We start from the raw sequence: 22,367 nt of genomic DNA on the forward strand, positions 1-22,367 counted from the left end.
TAGTTTTTTTGTGTGGTGCTGGGGAACGAACCCAGTGCCTCACACATGCGAGGCAAGTGCCTTACCACTGAGCCACAACCCCAGCCCTTGACCAATTCTTCATGCACAAAAACCACGCTGGCTGTCCTCTGATGCTACAGCATGTTTTGCATGTTCTGGTCATTGCTTATGACTTAATAAGCTGGCAGCTCTCCACCCCTCCCCTAGCACATTGTAGGCATGGTATGTGAGCCACATAGCTGTACATTTTGAGGTTGGACAGATAAGATTCTAGCACTGAGTCATTCTTAAGAGCTCATGTGGCTGGATTTTCAGACAAGGCATTGAAAGTGCTAGTCACTGTGGAGTGTCCAACAGCCTGCTCTTCCACCCCTCATTGCTGCTGCCATTGGTGTACAGGGGTCAGAGGGACCAGACAGGGCAGTGTAGCAGGACAATGCTAGAAGGTTCTCCTAGGTGCACAGTAGCTCTGGGAAGCCTCTGAAGGGCTGGGGCTCCCGGGGGGAAGCCTGAGTCACAGATCCACCTTGAGGCCCTGCATGACAGTATTTTATGGGGGGTGGAGGGACAGGCTGATGTCCCCTTCACCCACTGGACCCAAAGCAGGGTGGCAGCCCTCAGTTAATGCACCTAACACTTGCTGCAATGTCAGCGGGTGAGATGGGGGTGGATACACAGAAGTTTGCATATTTTTCCCTAGGTATGTTTAAAGTGTTCCAAGGCAAAATCTCTGAAGCACAATCTATGGTGCTGTTTAATCTGTGCCTCTGGGTTTTGAGCCCTACACAAGCAAGACCTGGTACAGTGCAGGCGATAAAATAGCTCTTACCCAAAGAACCAACAGCTTCCTGCTTCCGACATTCACTCTCCCGCCAGTCCCAGGCTCCTGGGGGGCCCTCACCAGGCCTCACCTTTTGGTGGCTCTAGCTCTTTGACACCAAAAGCCTACCTCATTTCACCCGACAGGCTCCCGCCCCCGACCCGGTACAGTTCTCCAGCCGGCTCATCTTCCATGCGTCAGGTCCTGAAAAGAGGCCCGACCCCGCTCTGGCAGCGCTGGGGTGTCCTCAGTCCACGCTGGCAAGCTCAAAGGCACGAACCGCCGGCCCGGCGGCTCTGCAGGCTGGACGTCCGGAAGCACGAAGGTGTGCACACGTAAAGAGGGACTCGGGCCGGCGGGAAGCCCTCCCTCCGGCCGTCACGCAAACCCCACGGGCTACCAGGAGCGAGCTCAGCGGGGTACTGCGCACCCCACACTTCCGCCAATCGGCCGCGGCCTTCCCGTGGTGCTCCGCGCCGCCGGGGCGGGACTTCCGGTGCGCGGCGCTCCACTTCCGCGACCGCAGGAAGCTCGGTGTCTTCGGTCGCTTGGGAGACCGTGCGACTGTGAAGGCAGGTGAGGCGCAAGCAAGGGGAGGGCGGGCGGCGGGGTCGGGGCCGCCCCGCGGAAGTCTCGCTGTCTTCAGGAGAGGACGGCCGAGTCCAGGAGGGGGCGGGGCGGCCCGGCGAGGCCGCGTGGGCGCCGAGCGCGCGTCGGCCCGGGACGGCTGGCCTCCCCGGCCCCTCTCCCCGGCGCAGGGCCGAAGTGTCTCCGAGCCCGTGCTTCTGCGGCTTCCTGGGGTTTATCAGTCCCGCCCCAAGGGGACTCGTGGCCCCGGGGAGCAGCTGGGGCTGAGTGGGCTGTCCAGTGCCCGCCGTCTTCTGGGGAGTCTGTGAGGTTCTGCGCTTTGAAGGGAGAGAGGACCAGACAGCAGGGAAGGCCGGTGGCTCCTGACGCAGGAACTTGTGGCCTCGACCTCCTTTCTGCTCGGCCTGAGCAGCGTGGGAGCGAGCGGGATGAGAAGTGGCGCTCTCTGTGCAGCACAAGTTGCCTTTCCCTCTAGGGCCGGGCTTCCAGAAGAACACTGCCTGGCCAGTGTGTGCTGCAGATCTGGTTGGCTTCTCGCTGAGTTGAATTCCAGGTTTAAACGAGGTGCCTCAGCAGGAGCGATTCAGCCAAAGGGCCCCCACTGGCACATACTCTCTTTTACTGCAGGGCAGGACCCCGTCAGTTCTCATCAGGGAGAAGCCATGCCAAGGGCTGGGAAGGTTTTTCTCTTTGTTTTTGATTCTGGGTGTGTGCTTATGTTTTCTAGAATATTCTCTGCCAATGTTTTATTCTCCCACCCTTCTCTCTTCCCAGCTTCCTTCTCCCTCCAGACTTTACTCACCAGTGTTCCCTGCACAGAAAAAGTTCCCTGTGCTTCAGCAGATAACTGGTTCAGTGTCAACACTATCACCTGCTATTCCAAGGCTGGAGATAGGGCAGGAAATGGGCAAAGCCTTGCCTCTGGGAGCCTGCTTTCCGGGCCTGTTAATGGCAGTAGCCTAGTTCACCTTGTTTCAGTGACCGTTTGTTTAGTGCCTTATGTGCCCAGCCCTGCAGCTCTGGTCATAGGTTCATATTTCACGGGAGCTGAGCATCTGGTTTTAGGCTGCTGGTGACATGGCCCTGCACTTTCTATACTAGGTGACCATTTTCCTTATGGTTGGACCTAGGAGCAGAAACCATGCAGGTAGTCTGTCCATCCACTGCTGGTACTGCTTCTAGCCTTAGCTGGCAGGGGGACATTGATAGGATGTTGGCCCCTGATAGAGCAAAGAGCAGGAGTTCTTGGGGATGCAGAAGGTTGCAGCTCTGGGGTTCCCTAGGCTGGGCCTTCCCTCTGGGAAATCCAGGGCAGGATTCTGCCATCCCCAGTAAGTATGTGTCTGAAGAAGGATGGGTCCTGGCACTTTGATGGTTGTTTGGGGGTTTGGTGTTTTTTTGTTGTTGTTGTTGTTTTTTTTTTGGTACCATGGATTTAACTCAGGGGCACTTAACCACTGAGACATATCTCTAGCCCCTGCCCCCCCCCACACACCTTTGTGTGTGTGTATTTTACTTAGATACAGGGTCTCATTGAGTTGCTTAGTGCCTCACTAAGTTGCTGAGGCTGGCTTTGAACTTGTGATCTTCCTGATTCAGCTTCCTGAGCCGCTGAGATTACAAGTGTTGTTGGTTTTTAACACCTCATAATGTATTGTGGAGCAGGCAGAAGTCATGGATGTAGATGCTGAAAGGGAGAAAATAACAAAGGAGATAAAGGAGCTGGAAAGGATTTTGGATCCCAGCTCCTCCAACATCCATGTGGAGGTTTCAGAATCAAGTCTTGATTCGGATTCCGATGCAGGTAAGCCTAGCCATCCTAGAGTGTGGCTGAAAGCGTGTGCACCCTCCGGGTTCTTTTCAGCCTCATGCTGCATAACCAGGTCCTATTTCCTGCCCAAAATAGCCTCTGCCTTTTCCCCAGCCAGAGAGTTAATCCCAGTCCTTTGTTGCTAACTAGCCCATGGGCCTGCTGGTACCCCATCTTTGCTGCCCTCTGGCCTTGGGCTCTAGGGCCCTCTGGGTAAGCATGCTGTCCTGGGAAGAGAGGGTGGGCCCAGAGCTGACTGTTGCACAGACATCCAGGATCTCTTCTGTGGGCTCTCCCACAGTCCTCTAGAGGGACCACTTTCCGTTCCCATCATTTCCATCATCACCCTCCAGTACAGTGTATTTGTTTCCAACAGATTCATTGCCCAGTGAAGACTTGGAAGCTGTTGAGCCCCCAATCCTGGTAATTGCTACTTGCCCTTTTTTTTTTTTTTGCATTGTAAAATTAGTACATGTTATGAAAACAAAACATCAGAGAGTATTTGTTGTTAAAATTAAAAATTGTCCCCAGAAACAGCCACTGTTAAAAGCTTAGTGGCTGTGCCTTCAGCCTTTTTCCTGAGCTGCTGGGATTACAAGCGTTGTTGGTTTTTAATACCTCATAATGTATTGTGCAGCAGGCAGAAGTCATAGATATAGACGCTGAAAGGGAGAAAATAACAAAGGAGATAAAATGCTAACTTTGTTTCTCCACATCATGCACCTGACTGCCTCCTCAGTTTGTCTGCTTTGTCTTAGTTTACCAATCTGAATAATGGGGTTGCTTGAGCAAAGATGAGCATCTAGAACAGCGCCTAGTAAACACCTAGGTTTGTCAGTTGTTATTAATCATTTTGTGTTTATTTTGAGTTTTACTTTAGGAAATTATTGCAATTTGCTTATTTTCTCAGGTTCATAGGTAAAGTCCTCTTGTATGTTTGAGGGCTGTATTGGCCCTCCTCAGGCAGAGGACACAGTCCTGAGGGCTTTGGACCGTCGCCCTCTGGTGGGTGCATTGGTGTCTCCAGCTCTGGGCTGTGATGCTCTGCAGACAATTTCTTCCTCATAACCTGTAGTAGGTGGTACAGAGAGAGAAGCAACATGAGCTAGCGTGAAGTTCAGTGTTCACAGGAACCTTTCTTTTAGTAATTGGAAGCTACTTATTTTCTCACACTGGCCCTACTTCAAACAATTGGATCTCCCTTTGTTGTGGATCAGGAATAGTGGTTGGGGACTCCCACAGACATGCCCTGCCACTCACCTGAGTCACCTCTTGGGTCCACATTTGGTGCTGTTGCACTGGAGTTGTCTCCATGTCCCAGGTGTCCAGTAGCTGGAATGTGGGTTTGTGTCCAGGGCTGTGGGGAGGGGAAATACCCCTATATCCTATTTCTTCATTTCCTGTTTCTGGCTCCTAACTAGGAAGAAGAAAGGTGGGGTGAGGCCAGCAATGATGAGGAAGACCCCAAGGATAAAACCCTCCCTGAAGACCCTGAAACTTGTTTACAGCTGAACATGGTCTATCAGGAGGTCATCCAAGAGAAGCTGGCAGAGGTCAGCTTGCTTTTGGCCCAGAACAGGGAGCAACAGGTAGGGTTACCCATGCATGCTGACCCCCCTGATCCTGAGAGTCTGCACAACGATGCTCCTAGGACAGGGTTTTGGTTGGTCTGCTCCCCAGCCACCTCCCCTGTTTGTCCCCAAATGGCCTGCAGTTGGCCTTGTTTATGTCCCAGGAGGAGATCCTATGGGATCTGGCTGGGTCCAGAGGCCCCAGGGTGAAGGATGGCAAGAGTCTACCCCCAAACATGTACATCGGTCACTTCATGAAACCGTACTTCAAAGACAGGGTCACTGGAGTGGTGAGTGAGTGAGGCCCTGCTTCTTGTTGGCAGGGCTCAGCACCCTATGGGGAGGGGCTCTCATCTCCACAGTCTGCTGTGAGTGGTCTTAAGTTCCCTTTGGCCCTTCAGGATGACGTGATCCAACTTCCTCAAAACTTTGCTTTATCTTATGAAAGTCAAGGTCTCCTTCTTGAGTAGGCAAACCATCAGGGGCCTATTTCCCTGAGGTGGCACCATGGCAATTAGGAAGTCTTCCATGTGGAGGTCCCAGTGTTGCTCTTAGCAGGCCTGGGCTCCTTGTCAGCCCTCATGGAGTCACTGAGTCCCCCGCTGTGCCAGTTGGCTCATACCCAGCTGTTGGCTCTGGCTGCAGAGGTCTAGTGTCTGGTCTACATGTGAGCAGGCACATGAGCAGGCTGGGAGGAAATGGCTTGAGTCCCAGCCTGGGCCCTGGAGGTGCGTGCTAGACCCTGCAGGTGAATGCAGCCTGGTCTGCCACATGGTGACACCATGCGCTCTGACAGGGGCCTCCTGCCAATGAAGAGACACGAGAGAAGGCTGCTCAGGGAATCAAGGCTTTCGAGGAGCTCCTGGTGACCAAGTGTAAGAGCCCAGCCCAGCCAGTCCTCTGAGTGTGGGGACCCAGGAGGCCTTTCCCATGGCCCTGCCTCTCCTAGGCCTATTTGTCATGTGGTCTTATGTGCTCCCTCAGGCTTTGATCACTGGGACTGGCCACTTGACCTCTTGCCTTTCTCTTGCTGGGTGGGTTCTTTTCAAAAAAAACCTGTCACAGGGGCAGATGGGGACCACCCCAAACCCCACTAATCCTGCCCTGGCTGGGAATGGTCAGCCCTGTCAGACCCTGCTGTGAACTTGGGGTAGGGCTCAGGTGAGGTCCTTTGCTAGACAAGAGGGGCCGGCATCTGGGTTGCATCTCACTGCCTAACTGGCATCCACAGAACCTCAGCACAGCTTCCTCCTCTGGAGGTGGGACCCGTAGTGATGCCCAGGGTTGCATTGGGTCCTGGGGAGTGTGGAGACTGCTATGGTGTTGCTCCTCTGCAGGGAAGCACTGGGAGAAAGCTTTGCTCCGAAAGTCAGTGGTGAGTGACCGCCTACAGCGCCTGCTTCAGCCCAAGTTACTGAAGTAAGTGGGAAAGGCATAGGTCAGCACAGCTTTTCTTGCAGTGGGAAACCTGGGTAGCCATATGGGCTCGGCAAGGTCCAGCATGCATGTTTCCTCACTCTGCTACAGCCCTACCATCCCCAGAGAGATGCTGGTGCTTGAGCTTTACCCTCCTCTGGAGGAGGTAGCCACAGACATTGCTGGCTCAGGCAGTTTCTTCTCTGGGCCTCTGTTTCCCTCATGCATGAAGCCTGCTCTCTAGGTCTGCTGGTGGGAGTGTCACATGGCCACAGGGTATCACAAAGTGCCACCTGGCTGTGCATGCTCAAAGGGTGCTGCTGCTTTGATAATTAGGTTGGAGGTACAAGTTCCTGCCAGAGCTGGGGCACCAGCAGATCCTCAGGCAGTGCCAGAGGAGGAATCACAGGATCTGATCTGGACTGACGGTCCCTTAGCCCCAGGTTCCCAGTGCCTGTGTACACCTATTGCATGGAGGAGGGAGGATGGTGTCTTTTTGATGGAGCAGATGGCATTTGGCACCAGGAGCCCTGGGCCAGACCAGGGGTTTCCGAGTGTTCACCAGCCCCCTCATGGATTGTATATGGTGAGGGTTTGTGGCAGCAACACACATCAAGTCCTTCTTGAGGCTGTGAGATAGCCAGTTCTTCCCTTCCTGGCCTGAATCAGGATGTCTGCAGCTGTCTGCATCTTGTGCACCCAGGTTTGCATGGTCGTCCAGGCTCTGAGGCACTGGCAGCAGGTAGCTACCACCTGTTTCCACAAACACATGGCAGCTCTTGCCCTGGACGATACTGTTCTGACTGTAGGCACACCCCAGAGGGGGTGCAAAGCTGAGGCAGGAGAAAGGGCACTCCGAGAGCCAGTCCCTGGCCCCCAGGAGCATGGCACCATCCACAGCCTGCTTCCATTTTGCCTTTCAGGCTCGAGTACTTGCGCCAGAAGCAGAGCCGGGTCTCCAGTGAGTCAGAGCAGCAGGCCCTGGAGAAGCAGGTTAGGGAGGCAGAGAAGGAGATCCAGGACATCAAGTGAGCCAGGGCCTTCCAGGGCTCCGGGGAGAACCAGCAGGCCAGGTATGAACCTAACACCCTGTCCCTCCTTCAGCCAGCTTCCAGAGGAGGCCTTGCTGGGGAACAGGCTGGACAACCACGATTGGGAGAAGATTTCCAATATCCATGTGAGTTGGACTCTGGCAGCTGGATGTGGGTCACATTTAGGTAGGCAGGCCACACTTTCCCTGGCCTCTTATCCCCTCAAGTCAAAGGCACATCTAGCAGTTGAGAGGAGCAAGCAGCTTCGTAGGCCCCTTGCCACTGGTGTGAGGCAGCTCTTCTGAAGTGGAAGTTTCTAAGGTTCCCAGCTTTGCATGTGAACCTGTCTCTGCTTTTTCGCTGGGCAAGGCCTTGTGAGCTGGATAGATTCCACTTATTTCTGCCCACAGGAGTGGCTGACAGGCAGAGTAACAGCTCAGTCCAGTGCTGTGTCTGAGTGTGCTTGGAGTTGGTAACCCCAATAGACTCTTTCTTGTTGGCACAGTTTGAAGGAGGCCGCAGTGCAGAGGAGATCCGAAAGTTTTGGCAGAGCTCTGAGCATCCAAGCATCAACAAGCAGGAGTGGAGTGTCGAGGAGGTGGAGCAGCTGAGGGCCATCGCAGCTACGCATGGCCACCTGGAGTGGCACTTAGTTGCAGAGGAGCTGGGGGTAAGGAGCAAGACATGAATTCATTCCCACACCACGGCCCGATTGGCCTCCAAGGGCCTCAGTGCTCGGATCCTGCTGCAGGCCCTGACTGCAATCTCTGCCGCAGTGAGCAGCTGTGCTCCAGGCTTTCTCCTCCGTCAGCCTTCTGTGAAGCTTATTTTGTTGGTATTTTCTAGTTTCTTTTGAGTTCTTAGACTGTTTTTCTGCTCTCCCAGGTGAGGTAGACAGCTGAAGAAAGGCCACAGTTCTGAGAGCAGCCTGGTGCAGAATGTCCTTTTTGTGGATTTCTAGAGAATCTTTAGTTTCAGTTCTTGTTGTTTCTTGGAACCCAGGTTTTTCTAGACTTTGGTTTTTCATTTTTAAATAGGTCTCTGAAGTCCTCGCTGTGCTTGTTGTTCCGGTTATGTTTTTTGTTTATGATCCAGTAATGTGCTCTGAAAAATCTTATTTTTAAAAGTTATCACTTTTTTAAAAAATATTTTTAGTTGTAGATGAACACAATTTCATTTCATTTGTTTCTTTGTTTGTTTTTATGTGGTGCTGAGGATGGAACCAGTGCCTCACATGTGTGCAGCAGGTGCTCTGCTGCTGAGCCCCAGCTCTAGTGATCCCTTCTTATGGCAGAGCACATGGCTGTCACAAATAGCTAGACTTGCCAAAACCTGTGTGTTTGTGTGAGAGAGAAAGTGAGCCATACCCCAGCCCTGCTGTCCACCTGCAGTCTTCCTTCCTCAGCCTCCTGAGTAGCCAGGATTTATAGGTGTGCACCACTGTGCCTGCCCAAAATGTTTAAAAATTAAAAACATTTCTTGAATTGGGCACAATGGCTCATGCCTATAATCCCAGTGACTCAGGAGGCTGAGCAGGAGGATCACAATTTCAAGGCCAGCCTCAGCACCTTAGTGAGACCCTGTCTCAATTTAAAGAAGCAGAGTGGTGTGTGTGTGTGTGGGGGGGGGTGCTGAGATGTAGCTCATTTGTAGAGCACCTCTGAGTTTGATCCCCAGTACTCCTCCCACAAAACAAAACAACAACAACCAAAAAAAAACGCATTTTCCACTCTGAGGGCCAGTCAGGCAAGTTTGGGACTGAGTGTCTTACTTTCAGACAGCTGAAGAAAGGGCACAGTCTTGCCTTGGTCAGTGTGTACCCATGCACACAGCAGACCAGGTTTGGGAGGACAGTATTAGCAAGGCCCACATCAAGAGGTTGGCTGTGCAGCAACCCAGCACAGAGGCATGCCAGCACTGCAGCGAGGGCACCTCTGGGCTCACGCCTCACAGCAGCCTCAGAAGTGTTTGAGAGGAAAGCTCGGAAGCAGACCTCAGGGCTAAGCACTGCCATCCAGCCCCAGGAGTCCTCTGCTCAAGAGCTTGCTTTGAAGAAGAGGGTTCATGTTATGGGAACCTGTCCATAGAAGGCCAGTTTCCCACCAGGAGATAAGCATCAGTTGTGTAGCTAAGGTTTTGTTTGCCGGATTCTCCCTCTTGGTGTCTGGAGCTGTGGATGCCACACCAAGCACCATCCCAGCAGTGCCCATCTTGGAAATCAAGAGCTAGCGGGTACCAGCAACAGGCTTATAGATCTGTGAGGCACAGGGTAGCTCTACTCCTTCCAAGCTGGGTGCTCCCTTCCATCAAGTGTGGGAGTTGACAGGGTGGTTTAGGTATTGTTTGAAGTAGCCATTGACTCAGTATAAATGGTGGAGCCCTCTTCCAGGAGGCTGATGTTTTCCTGGTCCTGGGTAGCGGGTCTGGTGTCGCTACCTAGGAGCTACCTGTAGGAGCTAGAAGAGGAGAATGCTGGTTCACAGAAGCACGTGCCCCATGGCACTCTGGACATCCTTTCATGTGCAGGGCAAAGCCCAGTAACACCTCTGTGCTTTGTTTGGCTTTGGGAAGACCAGCCGCAGCGCCTTCCAGTGCCTGCAGAAATTCCAGGAGCACAACAAAGCCCTGAAGCGCAAGGAGTGGACAGAGGAGGAGGACCGCATGCTCACCCAGCTGGTGCAGGAGATGCGTGTTGGGAGCCACATTCCCTATCGCAGAAGTGAGTGCGCCATATGCCCTAATAGTCTGAGGCCCCACGTAGGCAGGAAAGGGACTTGCTGGGGCAGTTCACCTCTGTGCTTGTGAGAGTTTGGAGGGAAAACAATGGCTGGTCGCCCCAAGTACTGCACAACAGGAACCTTAAGGGTCAGAGTGACTTCTGTGTGCCCATTTGGATGCCAGGCCTCTCAGCCCCACAAACCCTCTATCCATAGTTGTCTACTACATGGAGGGCAGAGACTCCATGCAGCTGATTTATCGGTGGACCAAGAGCTTGGATCCCAGCCTGAAAAAGGGGTTCTGGGCCCCAGAGGAAGATGCTGTAAGTTTGTGAGCCTGAGGAAAGTTGTCTTCAGCGGAGTTCCCCTGGCTCTCCTGAGTGGCCGCTATGCTTGGCATTCGCATCTGAGCCTGACAGGCTCTGGATAGTCAGGTTACAGCTGTAACCAGAAGGTATCATTTGTCTGCCTTTCCCTTCCTATAGAAATTGCTTCAAGCTGTTGCCAAATATGGGGAGCAGGATTGGTTTAAAATCCGGGAAGAGGTGCCAGGTAGGAGCGATGCCCAGTGCAGAGATCGGTGAGTTGCATAGCACCCAGGTGAGGAAGGGCTTGTTTGGGTCACTCTCCTTAGGCTACAGGGCAGGCCAGATGGCTGACCCAGGAATGCTATGCTGTCAATGAGGAGGGTGTGGCCTAAGAATCTCTGCATACCAGAATAAGCTTTGCTTTTTTGTGTGTGTGTGTGCTGGGGCTCTCTCACTGAGCAACACCCTCAGCCCTTTTTGTTTTTTATTTTGAGACAGGGTCTCACTAAATTGCTGAGGCAGGTCTCAAATTTGCAATTCTCCTGCCTCCACTGCCTGAGTCACTGGGATTATAGGTGTGCCCTGGCATGGATAAAATATTTTTTTACAACCCAGACTTAGAAGACATTTGTACTACTAGTCAACCAGGAGTACGATGCTGGCTTCACTTGGCAGCTCCTGGTTGGTAGATCTCCTGCCCCAGAAAGCAGGTGGGCGAGGCTCCAGGCAGCTACTGCAGCCTGCTCCCTTCTTCCCTCATCTGTTTAGTAGCTCATTGAGATGCAGTTCCCGAACCTCACAACTCACTCTTCTGAAGTGTGGAGGCTAGCAGTCTTTATTGTACTCATTGAGCTATGTGGCACCACCACAGGACTTTTGACAGTCTCATCACTCCAGCAACCTCAGTGACAACACTGAGCCTGGGTCAGGAAACAGGCACAGCTCCAAAGAATGCACAAAGGTGGCCAATAAACACATGAAAAGAAGCCATCATCACTATTCATTACCAAAGCAGTCAGCACCATAATGAGATACCACTTCACACCCAGTAGGGTGAACGTTATTTTTTATTTTTTTTAAAAGAAAGGTGGGTGTGGTGACATTCAACCTGTAATCCTAGCTAGTAGGGAGACTGAGGTAGGAGGACGGTGAGTTAAGGCAAGCCTCAGCAACTTAGCAACTACCGTGTCTCAAAATAAAAAATTTAAAAAGGGCTGAGGATTAGTTCAGTGATAGAGCACCCATGAGTTCAATCCTCAGTACTGCTAAGAAGAAAAGGGGAAAAAAAAAAAAAAAGTACTGGTGAAGATGTAGAAGAGTTGGAGCCCTTGGGTCTGGTGGGGACTTGGGGTGGTGTAAAACCCGGCAGCTTCTCCATGGTGAGCAGGGTTCTACCCTGTTCAGTCAGCTTTTTTGCTGTAGTGACTAAAAAACCCAATCAGAACAATTCTAGGGGAAAACAAGTTTATTTGGGGGCTCACAGTTTCAGAGGTCTCTGTCCGTAGAAAGCTTGCTCCATTCCTCAGGGCTCTAGGTAAGGCAGAACATTGTGACAGAAGAGTACAGTGGAGGAAGGTGGCTCATGTGATGACCAGACAGCAGAAACTCCACTCACCAGATACAAAATAGATACCCACCCCAAAGGCCACGCTCCCAGGGACCCACCTCCCGCAGCCCCACCTATCCACCTCCAGCCCCCACTCAGTTAATCCCAACAGGGATTGATTCAGTGATTGGGTTAAGACTCATAACCGAATCATTTCCTTCTAAACCCTTTTAAACCTTGCATTGTCTCACACATAAGCTTTTGGGGAACACCTCACATCCAAACCATAACATACCCAAACTAATCAATAGATACAAAACCCGAAACAATTGGAAGCAGGAATTCATATACTTTGACAGCTGTATTTGAAGAAACATTGTTCCCAAAGTGGATAAAACAAAATGTGCCATATGCATGCAGTGGAAGACTACTTAGCCTTAAATGGAAGGAAATTCAGCTATGTACTGCATTTCTGTAAATTCTGATGCACATGTGAACCTTGGAAACACTCAGAACATTGGTGTAGAGTGTTTGTTTGTTTGTTTGGTTTGGTTTATTTGGCATATTGGGGGGCAGTACAGGGGATGGAATCCAGGGTTTCACGCATGCTAGGCAAGCACTTCTGAGCTGCATCCCCAGCTGCATATATTTATGTGTACATATCCTCATAAAATATCCACTTTATCCAAAAATGTCCAATTTTTTAAAACATTTTGTTGTAGATGGACATAATACCTTTATTTTATTTATTTATTTTTATGTGGTCCTGAGGATTAAACCCAGTGCCTCACATGTGTTAGGCGAGCTCTCCACCAGTGAGCTTCAAACCCAGCCCCCACAAATGTCAATTTCTTTTGGCCATATCCTAAGGGTGGAATTGCAGGATCAAGTAGTAACTGTGTTCAGCCTTTTGAGGAACTGCCATACTATTTTTAAAAATGTGTTCCCAGCGCAGCCTGGGGTCTAGTATTCCACATCCACACCAGCTCTTGTTTCTCTGATGGTAGCCATCCTAAGGGGTGTGAAGTACTGCCTCGCTGGCTTGGGTTTGCATTTTCCTATGGCTAGTTCTGTGAGACATCTTTGCATGATGTCTCTGGGCCAGATATACACATGTATATATGCACTTATATTTGTTGAAATCTTTTGCCCATCTTTAAAATTACTTGTCTTTGTGTTATTGACTTATAATATGAGTTCTTCACGTAATCCAGATAGAAGCCCCTTATCAGATACGTGATTTGCAGATAATCTCCCAATCTGTGGCTTATCTTTCTGCTTTCTTTGAAGTAGAAAATTATTAAATTTTGATAAATTTGTTTATATTTTTCTTGTGCTTTTGGTGTTATGTCTGAGAAATTGTTACAGAAGCTGGACAGCTGTGGAAAGTATCTTGGCATCTAAATTGTCCCTTTATTTCCATGTCCCTTTCAGATATCTCAGAAGATTACATTTTAGTTTGAAAAAGGGGCGATGGAATGCAAAAGAAGAGGAGCAGTTAATCGAATTAATAGAAAAATACGGTGTTGGTGAGTTGTGGAAGTGTTCGCTCCTCTAGATCCTGCCAGCCTGGAGCTCATGGTGAAGGCTTGCAGATCCTACAGGCCTATGGTTCACTGCTGCCTGAGATTAGCTCTCTGGCCTCATTTCTTACTGTTTTGACAATGGTGGTGGTCTCTCCCATTACAAATTTGGGGGGTTTTGTTGTGTTGGTTTTGGTGCTGGGGATGGAAACCCCTCATGCCTGCTAGGCAAGCCCTTAGCCACAGAGCCACATTCTGGCTCCCTTTTATGAGTTACTGCGTATTCACTACAGGAAATCTAGAAGTAGAATAAGGCAGCCACCCTAGACCCGAGGCACTGCTGTTGCCGTGTGCCCACCACCACTTGCCCTGTGCAGCTGCTACTCAGCCCTTGCCTGGTCTTGTGACCTACTGCTTAGCTCACTGTGGCAATTGCACTGACCACTCTCCTGCCTTCAGTGGCTACATTGTATTTCCCTGGAGTGCAGAACATACCTTATTTAATCAGCCTTCTCCTGACAGATATTTAAATTCTTACTACTTCTTTTGTGATTTTTAGCTAAATCTTCACATTTGTAATATCTCCTCAGAGTTATCCTAGTTAAGGAATTGCTAGGCTTAAGGATATCCAAACACAAAGACTCTTGTCACCTGTTGTCACACTGCCCAATAAAAGCGGCTCCTGGTTTCCCTCCCACCCAGTACTACCTGGAAGGGGGCATAAATCCCTGGAATGTCCAGTGTGCATGGAGCCTGATTATAACAGATTGTGGGAGACCCACGTTTAGAATTGTGGGTGACTTTTCCTTCTTGGTTGCATGTTTGCCAGTACTTCCCTGATCACCCCAAGACTCGGGTGCTGCCAAACTGCAGGTGCACCAACATAAGTGACGTCTGCTCCTTGCCAAGCCTAGGAAGCTGTGCAGGAAGCCCTTCCCCAGGAGCCCAGGCTCAGCTCCTGCAGGCAGCAAGCCCTCTTTCCAAGCTGATGAGTGTGTCCTTGGAGAGAATCAGGATGAAGCTGTTTCCATGTGGTTTTGCTTTTGTAGGTCACTGGGCGAAAATAGCTTCTGAACTACCCCATCGCTCAGGCTCCCAGTGTCTAAGCAAGTGGAAGGTCATGGCTGGGGTAAGACACCTGTTTGTTTGGGGAGCTTTCCTGAAAGTCAGACAGAAGGCCCCATCACCTGGAATACCTGGGGGAAGGGAGGGGAGGGGCCTTTGGTTTTGGGCCCTGGCATTGGGTTGTCTTCAGGCCAGGGGCAGAGGGAGACCAGCCTGGTCAGCAGCTGCTTTCTACCCCTTGAGGTGTTCCTGTTTGAAGGCCTGTCCTTCAAACCTGGGCAGCAGAGGCCTCCAAGTGACCCTTTCCTCCACTTAGAAGAAGAAGAGTCTCCGGAGGAGGCGACGGCGGCCCTGTCGCAGAGTCCGCTGGAGCTCCGATAGCAGCAGCAGCTGTAGCACTGGAGGTGGCGGCAGCAGCAGCAGCAGTAGCAGCAGCAGCAGCGAGGACCCAGAGACAGAGCTAGAGGAACCCCAAAAGGGCCTCAGAGGGCCACTGTCCCCAAAGTACACAGTGCCAGACATGGACCTGTGGGTCCCTGCCAGGCAGAACACCAGCCAGCTGCAGAGGGGAGGGGCTGGGGGCTGCTCAGGACACCCTGCTGCCTTCACTGGCCCTTCTAAGGAGTTTGATGCTACCCAAGGTTGCAGTAGGGAAGCTTCCAGCACAGCCTTGGCTCCTCAGGAATTGAACCAGAGAGAGGCCCCTACCAGGATCCACAGCCCCGTCCCGAGAGGTGTCCAAGACCCACACTTGGCAGACCCTCACCCAGCAAGCCTGGAGGAGCCAGCCTCTGAGGTGGGTTCCAGGCCCCTAGGTGCATCCCTGGATGTATGCAAGGGGAGAAGTGGGTACCCTGTACTCTTGGTGGCCACTGAGGCTGGTGTTCAGTGACACTGTGGCAGCCTGGTCTGTGGCCTAGCCACCAGCCATGTTCCTTCATTGTGCATTAGAAAGTTCTTTTTTGGGCTGATGTTAGAATTGCCCATGTGCAGCAGCCTTTGTAGAGAATAGCAGCCTCCAGTGTTCCCAGCTCTGCTTCAGAAGCCCAGGGGAGACCTGCTTCAGGGCCATGGCTGAGTGGGCACTTGGACTGGGAGGCATTTGTGAAACTTTACATCCAAGTTAGGGGACAGGGAGGAGCCATTTTCCCCCATCTGTGTGACATCTGTGCAGGCTAGCCCAGCTAGTCACGTACATGGACTTGTCGCCCTCTGTTTTAAAAGAGTTGGGGCACTGGGTGCAGAGCAGTGGTGCCCCAGCTGCCCCCGGGTGGAGCACAGCCCACAGCAACACCCTCACCTCGAGGGCCGTTTCTGGCAGCCTCTCTCCTGGGAGCCAGGCCTGGCTGAGGGCTGCACGTGTCCTGTGCAGACCTTCCCAGCGTGGAGTGGCGCCCATGGCCTGCAGGCTAGGCTCTGGCCCAGGGAAGTCCATAGCAGCACAGGCTTCAGGCCCCCACATCCAGCCTCCTCTCCTGGTCAGGGTGGACAGCATCTGCTGAAAGTACCCCTGATGACAGTACAGAAGGTGCTGAGGACCAGTATGGCCGTCCAGAACCGCACACTGGTGAGGGCCCAAAGCACTTACATCCTGGTATGAGTGGTCTCTTTCTTGTCTGTGACCATACATTGAGGGAGTTGGGGATACTGTGGCCCTTTTGGCCAGGGGCCCAGGTGCCTTCTTCCTGCAGAAGGAGAGGCTGAGGCAGCCGTCCCCACCTGACTCACCCCCAGGGCCTGGCCCTGGTGACGGCATGGCTGGGCCTTACCTATGGCAGCTGAGTCATGGAACCTTCCAGAATGGACAGCAGCACCGGAGACATAATCTGCACCGGAGGCTCCTCGAGCGTAGACTTCTGTTGGCTGTGACACCATGGGTGGGTGATATCGCCCTGCCCTGCACACAGGTCCCCCCCAGGCCTGCAGCTGTGCACACTAGAGGTACTACCCATGTACTGGGAGCCTCCTGTGGGGGCTGAGGGTGGAGACAGGGTGCCTGGTGGTCTATCAGGAGTCTGAGAAATGGGCCATCCCTGGGGTCAGGCTGCTGGGAGGGGCAGAGGCAACTGTCCCCACAGGTTTGAGGAAACAGGGCCAGCCTTCCTTCTGCCCTTGCTGGTCTTCCTGCTATGTGAAGGGACAGCTGTGTGGGGTTCTTTGGGTAGTGGGAGGGCTTCTGTCCCTTGGTGCTTGTGTGGGACAGGGTTCTGGCTTCTCCTTGCCCCTGCCTCTACCACCTTGAGAGATCTCGGACTCCCAAAGGCGACCTTGGTAGCTGGAGCTGTTTCCCTTGTGTGCCCTCAGCTAACACCATCAGAATGCAGTTAGAGCCCGCCCGGCTGGCCAGCACCCCAGTGTTCACGCTGCTGATTCAGGTGAGCCACCTGAGCAGGAGGCTGTTGGCTTTCTTCTTTTGGTGGAGACTTGAAGTTTGCCAGGGGTTTACTTCTTGAAGTCTGGGTTATCTAAAGTTCCAGTCCTTGGAAACAGTCCTCTGGGGTCTACAGCTTTCACCAGATAAATATGGAAGGGGCAGCTGGTCATTCCATTTAACCCCTTGTGTAAAATGGGGATAGGCACCAGAACCCCAGGTCTAAGTGGAGGATGAGCAAGAGGGAGGAGGCCTGGTGCACACTCAAAGGCTAACCAGAAGGAAGGGAAGGCAGCCTTGGACTGGGGCAGCCCGAGAACCTAAGTCCAATCTGAGGGCACCCGAAGCTCTGGTGGCCTCCAGCTGGCTCCAGCCAAACCTTGGGCTGTGAATCTGATCCTGAGGGCAGCCTCGTGGGGACTACAGTCGGGGCCGCGCCCCTCCTACAAATAACTTAGGCACTTGGACCCTATGGGGCTGGGGAGGGGACGTGCCCTTACCCCAGTGTCCCTCAGCTGTTGCAGATCGACACTGCTGGCTGCCTGGATGTTGTTCGTGAGAGGAAGACCCAGCCACCCACATCACTCCAGTCTGGCACCCAGGGCCTACCACCACATCTTCTGCAGGTAGCAGCCTCAGGGTCCAGTTCCCTTGGAGGAGTGGGGCCCACCTCCCAGAGCAGCCTTCCCTGCCGTGCTCCTCCAGGGAGGGAGACCTGTGCATGCCCACAGTGAGGGTCTGAGCCCTGACAGGCTTCTTGGCGAGTCCCAGGCAGGTGCAAGCGGGATGACACCGAGGCGTGCCAGGTTGTGGACCTTGTGCCTCTCCCAGGACACCACCTGTCCCAGGCAGAGGTTGGGAGCTGCAGGCACCTCATACTTCAGAAACTAAACACTCAGGCTTAGCAGGAGACCTGGCCCTGGAGCTGTCTCCTGGGGAGGCTGGGAACCACAAAATAGTATCACTAGTCTGCGCATCAAATACGGCTTCATGGTCTGCACAGGCCACACACCCCACGCTGCGGCAACCACCAGATGAGCTCTGGCAGGGCTGCCTGCTCCTGGAGCCCCAGCATCAGGCTTTCAGCCACTGTCATGGCCCCTGAGCTCTGTTCAGAGCTGGGCTGAGGCTCTAGAAAGTATCAAAGGTCGGTCTGGGTGGGGAGAGGTGATCTGAGCCCAGCGAGGACATCCTGCAGGCTGACTGTCTCTTTCCTTTTCAGGCTCCCTCCTGTGCCCAGAGCACCCCAGGTACCACCTCCACACTTCTCTCTGTCTTGGTGGGAAAGGCAGCATCTGCCACACTGGTGCCACAGCTCCAAGCAGCACAGCCTGTGGCCCTGTTGGTGGGTGTCTGTTGAATCCCACCCCGGGGCCAAGAGCTGGCTGGGCAAGCCCAGGGCTGCTGGAGTTCTTGCCTGCCTGCCCTGAGGCAGCCCAGGCATAGAATCAGGAGGCCAGAGGTTGCCTCTAGCAAAGGCTGTTCCTAATGGCAGTCACCAGTCACCCATGCCAACAGAACCTGGTTCTGGACCTGTCCTAGGACCTTGAGGGGACAGTGCTTTGTCACAGGAGGGGGAACAGTGGGGCCAAATAGCCCTGGTCTGGAAGATTCTTACGGTTTAGGCTAGTCTCGGGCCATTCATTATTAAGCAGGCTGGGCTACCTGTACTGTGGTCAGAGCATTGGAGTTTGAGGGTCTATGAGGTGAAAGATCTGGCGGTAAGCAGCTGGAGCCCTTGGTCTAGAACCTGACTCCCATCCCTTCTGTGATGACTCCCATCCCTTCTGTGAAAAAGCTGCCCCCTGCAGGGGCCTCTTGATGTCCCTAGGTCCAGAGCCTGGGGTCCCCATCAGCTGTGGATGTCTGTCCCTCTACAGGATGCCCCTTCCCAAATGTGCCAACCCGGAATGCTACAAAGAGTGCCAGCCACAGAGGGAGCACAGGACAGGAGTCCTGCCAGGCCAACTCCACCTCACCCCAAGTACCTGTGGCGGCCCCACGCGGTCCCCGACCCAAGCCTAAGACTGTATCAGAGCTGCTTCGGGAGAAGCGGCTCCGTGAGGCTCGTGCCAGGAGGGCCACCCAGGGCCCAACTCTTCCTCCCCAGCTGCTGGTCTCCCCTGTGACCCTTGGGCCCCCTGTGCTGCCAGCCCCTCAGCCTCAGGGTTCCCCAGCCACAGGTCCTGTCTCCAGTACAGACTGCTTTGGGCCTAGGGCCCCCATGGCAGCCAGTGCATGCCCGTCTGGCTGTTGGCAGGAGACTGGGGTTTCAGACAAGGACGAGGGACTCCCCACCCTACAAGCCTTGCCTCTCAGTCCCGCCCCAAGCCCTGGCCAAGTCCCCGTGGGCTGCCCTCTGAGCATTCTGGGACAGTCTCAGGCCCCTACCACATCCCGGAAGCAGGGCCTACCTGAGGTTCTGCCCTTTTTCCCTGCAGCCCCCAGCCCCACTCAACTGCCCATGCAGCCCCTCAACCTGACTCCTGCTCTGGGCACACACAGAAGTGGGACCCCCCTGGCAGCCAGCATCCCCTTGCCTGTCACCTGGGTGCTCACAGCCCAGGGGCTGCTCCCTATGCCAGTACCAGCAGTGGTGGGCCTCCCTGGTCCCACAGGGCTACCTGTGAAGCTCCCACCACCCTGCTGTGAAGCTCCTGCTTGCCCCTCACAGCCCCAGGCCAGTGTGGACACAGAGCCAGCCCCCTCTTCCAGGACTGACACCTCAGCTCCCCCAACTTGCTCCCTATCCCAGAGTCCTCTAGAAGTCGGTGGTAATGTTCCTGGCGCTCTTGGAGAGGCCCAGGTGGTCAAGGAGGCTGCAGTGCCAAGGACGTCTTCCCAGACCAACTGCCCTGAAGCAGAGCCCCCCCGGCCCAGCCAGCTCTCTGCTTCTGTTGGCACTGGTCCCACAAATGGCTCAAGAGGGACACTGGAGCCTGGGGGGCCTCTGGGTCTAGAGAAGCCACAATTGTCTGGGTCCGAGAAGGGTGCCTTGGATCTGAGCCTGCTCTCCCTGGAGAGTGAGGCAGCCACATGGCAGTGGCTAAAGGGACAGCAAGGGGTTCATGTGCCCCCACTGGGGAACAGGCTACCCTACCATCCCCCCACCCTGTCCAGTTTACGAGCACTGTCCAACCTCCTGCTCCACAAGAAGGCCTTGGAGCACAAGGCCTCCTCCCTAGTGGCCAGTGGGGCAGCTGGGGCGCTGCAGACCTCGTTGGAGCTGGTGCGGAGGCAGCTGCAGGACAACCCAGCCTACCTTTTGCTGAAGGCACGGTTCCTGGCAGCCTTCACAGTGCCTGCTCTCCTGGCCACCCTGGCCCCGCATGGCATCCGTACCACCCTGTCAGTGGCCACAAGAGCCAGCTCTGAGAGTGAGGATGAGGACCTCCTGAGTGAGCTGGACCTTGAAAACAGGGACAGCTGGTTAGGCTGTGCATCCAGTAGAACACAGGCAAGGCCAGCAACCACGGTCCCCATCCAGGTAAGGGTGCCAGGCTCAGCTGCACTTTCCTGCCTACACGTCCTTCCTGCCTGGCGTGGCAAGTTGGGGCTGATGAAGTGGCACAGGGACACTGGCTGCATGTCCCGCAGGAGGAAAAAGCTGGCCCACGCTGCAGAAACTCAGCCCTGCCACTCAGGGTCCCCCCCACCCCAAGTGCTGGGTGGGTGTTAGGAAGAGCTCGTGGTAGCTGAGCTGGCCAGCTCTGAGCTCTGCCCACCACAGGCACACACCTGACCCAGGGCTTCTGTTTAGGACGTTTTCTCATCTGTGTTAGCAATACTTTTCTTTCTTGTCCCACCAGAACCTTGAAACAAAATGTTGGGGACATTGTTGTGGCCTCCTGGCTGCCCCTAGGGAGCCACAGACACCAAAACCCCTGCCCCTGTTGCCAGGTGTCAGACCTTTGTGCCTGACCAGGGTGGGCTTCAGCCTTGCAGGGGTACCTGTGGGCAGCAGCCTCCAGTGATGCCCTCCCCAGGATTTCCAGGTGCAGCCTTCCCCTTCCCCCTGAGGTGGTCGCTCCCTTCCCAGGGGGGCCAAGCCCTGTTCCTCAGCACTGTCCCTGCTGGCCCTTGCCTCAGAGCAGAAGGCTGGCCACGAAGGGTTTCCTTAAAGTGGGTTGGCGATGCCTTTGTGAGGGAGAAAGCCCCCTGTGGGCTCCAGGAAGGCCTGCTGCAGCCCCTCCCTGGCTCAGTTCACAATGTGCCCTGTCCTGAGTGAGGACAGATCCAGGAAACTGGCCTGTTCTGTCTGGGTCAAGACTGGCTAGTGCTTTCCCCTCAAGGCCCTTCTCCGTGCCCCCATCCACTGCCCATTGTGGTGGGGGTCACTCTTATTTGTCCTTGCCTGGGCTCTTATTTCAGGGAGCTCTGGTTTCTAGCGAGGGTGCTGTTCCCTCCCACTTGGATACCTTTGATGACCTTGATGTGCTCAGGACCAGGCATGGCCGGCATGCCCGGAAGCAGAAGCCCCTGCTGTGAGCAGCAGGTGAGTCCCAGGCTCTGCAACCAGGAGAGCCGGGTGCCTCCTCTGTTGGGGAGCACCAAAGCTGAAGCCGGGTGTGAGGGTCCACAGGCTGTTTGTGTGTATGGGCCTGGTAGGAACAGGGCCAAGTCACACAGGCTCTCTATCCTCCCACCTACCCACCCTGTGTGCCTCAAGGCCTCTGCACAGCTGTCCCCTCTGCCCATAGGATTACAAAGCTCCTCCCTCCCCTTGCTGAGTCTCCACTCCATCCATCCTGGTGTCACTGATTATGTCACCTACCACACGCTACCTGTGTAGTTATGGTCTACCCATGGCCTTGAGCCCATAAGAGCACTTTGCTTTTGCTCTGGCCCTTGTCCTGGACAGCAAGTGCCTTATAGGCCCTGGTGTGTTTGGGTTGAGAAGAGGGAGTCAGGTCAGCCCACCCAGAGGCAAGAGCAGTTGCTTTGACCACAGGACAGGTCCTGGAGCTGGCAGGAGTGGCAGGATGATGTGGCGGAGGGTGGCAGTGTCCTGGTGTTCCAGCTGGTCTTCTGTGCATCCGACCCTGGGTTCCAGTGCCTTTCCCCATGTGGCACAGTGTCGCTGGCCGTACTGTCTGGGGTCTGGCTGCATGTACTGGGCCCTCCTGGAGTCGAGTGCCCCCCACCATCAGTGTGCTCCTGTGTTTCAGAACAAGGACATAGAGCCCGCGCCTACCCCAAGAGCCCATCGTCCACTGTACAGGAGAAAATAGCCAGGGTCTGGAGAGCTGCTGCCTGTAGTAGGCAGGAAGAAACCCAGCAGAGTGGCCACGTTGGTTGTCCCAGGCTTGGCTGGTCTCTAAGTACAAAGCTCAGTGTTTGAAGGAATAAAGTAAATGTTCGATTTTTCAATTAAAAAGCAAGACAAGCTTTTGTGATTTTGTTGTCTTAGGGTACCGGGTGGTAGACCCAGACTGCCACCACCAGAATTGTACCACCCGTCAGCTCTGGGGATGCATGGGACACCAGCTGGCTCAGCCTCCTTTGCTGGGCCTTGGGCTCATGGACCCTGAGCTCTGGAGAGGTTAGAGAAGTAGCTCCTGTCTGTTTTGTGGAAACAGGCTGTGGCTCTGGCCACACTGG

At 54.0% G+C, this 22,367-nt stretch overlaps 1 protein-coding gene across 10 annotated transcripts; it reads left to right on the forward strand.

The window, feature by feature from the left end:
* Positions 1 to 1,321: 1,321 nt before the first annotated feature.
* Positions 1,322 to 22,154, forward strand: Snapc4 (small nuclear RNA activating complex polypeptide 4). Of its 10 annotated transcripts, none has more exons than XM_058585914.1 (24): positions 1,322 to 1,396; positions 3,008 to 3,212; positions 3,577 to 3,641; positions 4,640 to 4,807; positions 4,954 to 5,079; positions 5,586 to 5,664; positions 6,127 to 6,208; positions 7,129 to 7,233; positions 7,310 to 7,382; positions 7,742 to 7,906; positions 9,808 to 9,955; positions 10,170 to 10,276; positions 10,439 to 10,533; positions 13,242 to 13,336; positions 14,380 to 14,459; positions 14,712 to 15,191; positions 15,879 to 15,989; positions 16,087 to 16,336; positions 16,700 to 16,770; positions 17,282 to 17,395; positions 17,989 to 18,016; positions 18,647 to 20,253; positions 21,138 to 21,261; positions 21,935 to 22,154. In XM_058585914.1, the coding sequence occupies exons 2-23, from the start codon at positions 3,083 to 3,085 to the stop codon at positions 21,252 to 21,254; spliced, it is 4,296 nt and encodes a 1,431-aa protein (XP_058441897.1). In that variant the 5' UTR covers positions 1,322 to 1,396; positions 3,008 to 3,082; the 3' UTR covers positions 21,255 to 21,261; positions 21,935 to 22,154. The 10 variants fall into 10 exon arrangements, with proteins under 10 accessions (XP_058441897.1, XP_058441898.1, XP_058441899.1 ...); XM_058585915.1 differs by having other exon boundaries at positions 3,074 to 3,212; XM_058585916.1 differs by lacking the exons at positions 1,322 to 1,396; positions 21,935 to 22,154 and adding an exon at positions 21,718 to 21,928 and having other exon boundaries at positions 1,479 to 3,212.
* The last annotated feature ends 213 nt before the right edge of the window (positions 22,155 to 22,367 follow it).

The sequence above is a fragment of the Marmota monax genome, unplaced genomic scaffold, assembly GCF_021218885.2.
Source record: "Marmota monax isolate L192 unplaced genomic scaffold, Marmota_monax_Labrador192_F-V1.1 WCK01_AAM20220418_F8-fsc00167, whole genome shotgun sequence".
Lineage (NCBI taxonomy): Eukaryota > Metazoa > Chordata > Mammalia > Rodentia > Sciuridae > Marmota > Marmota monax.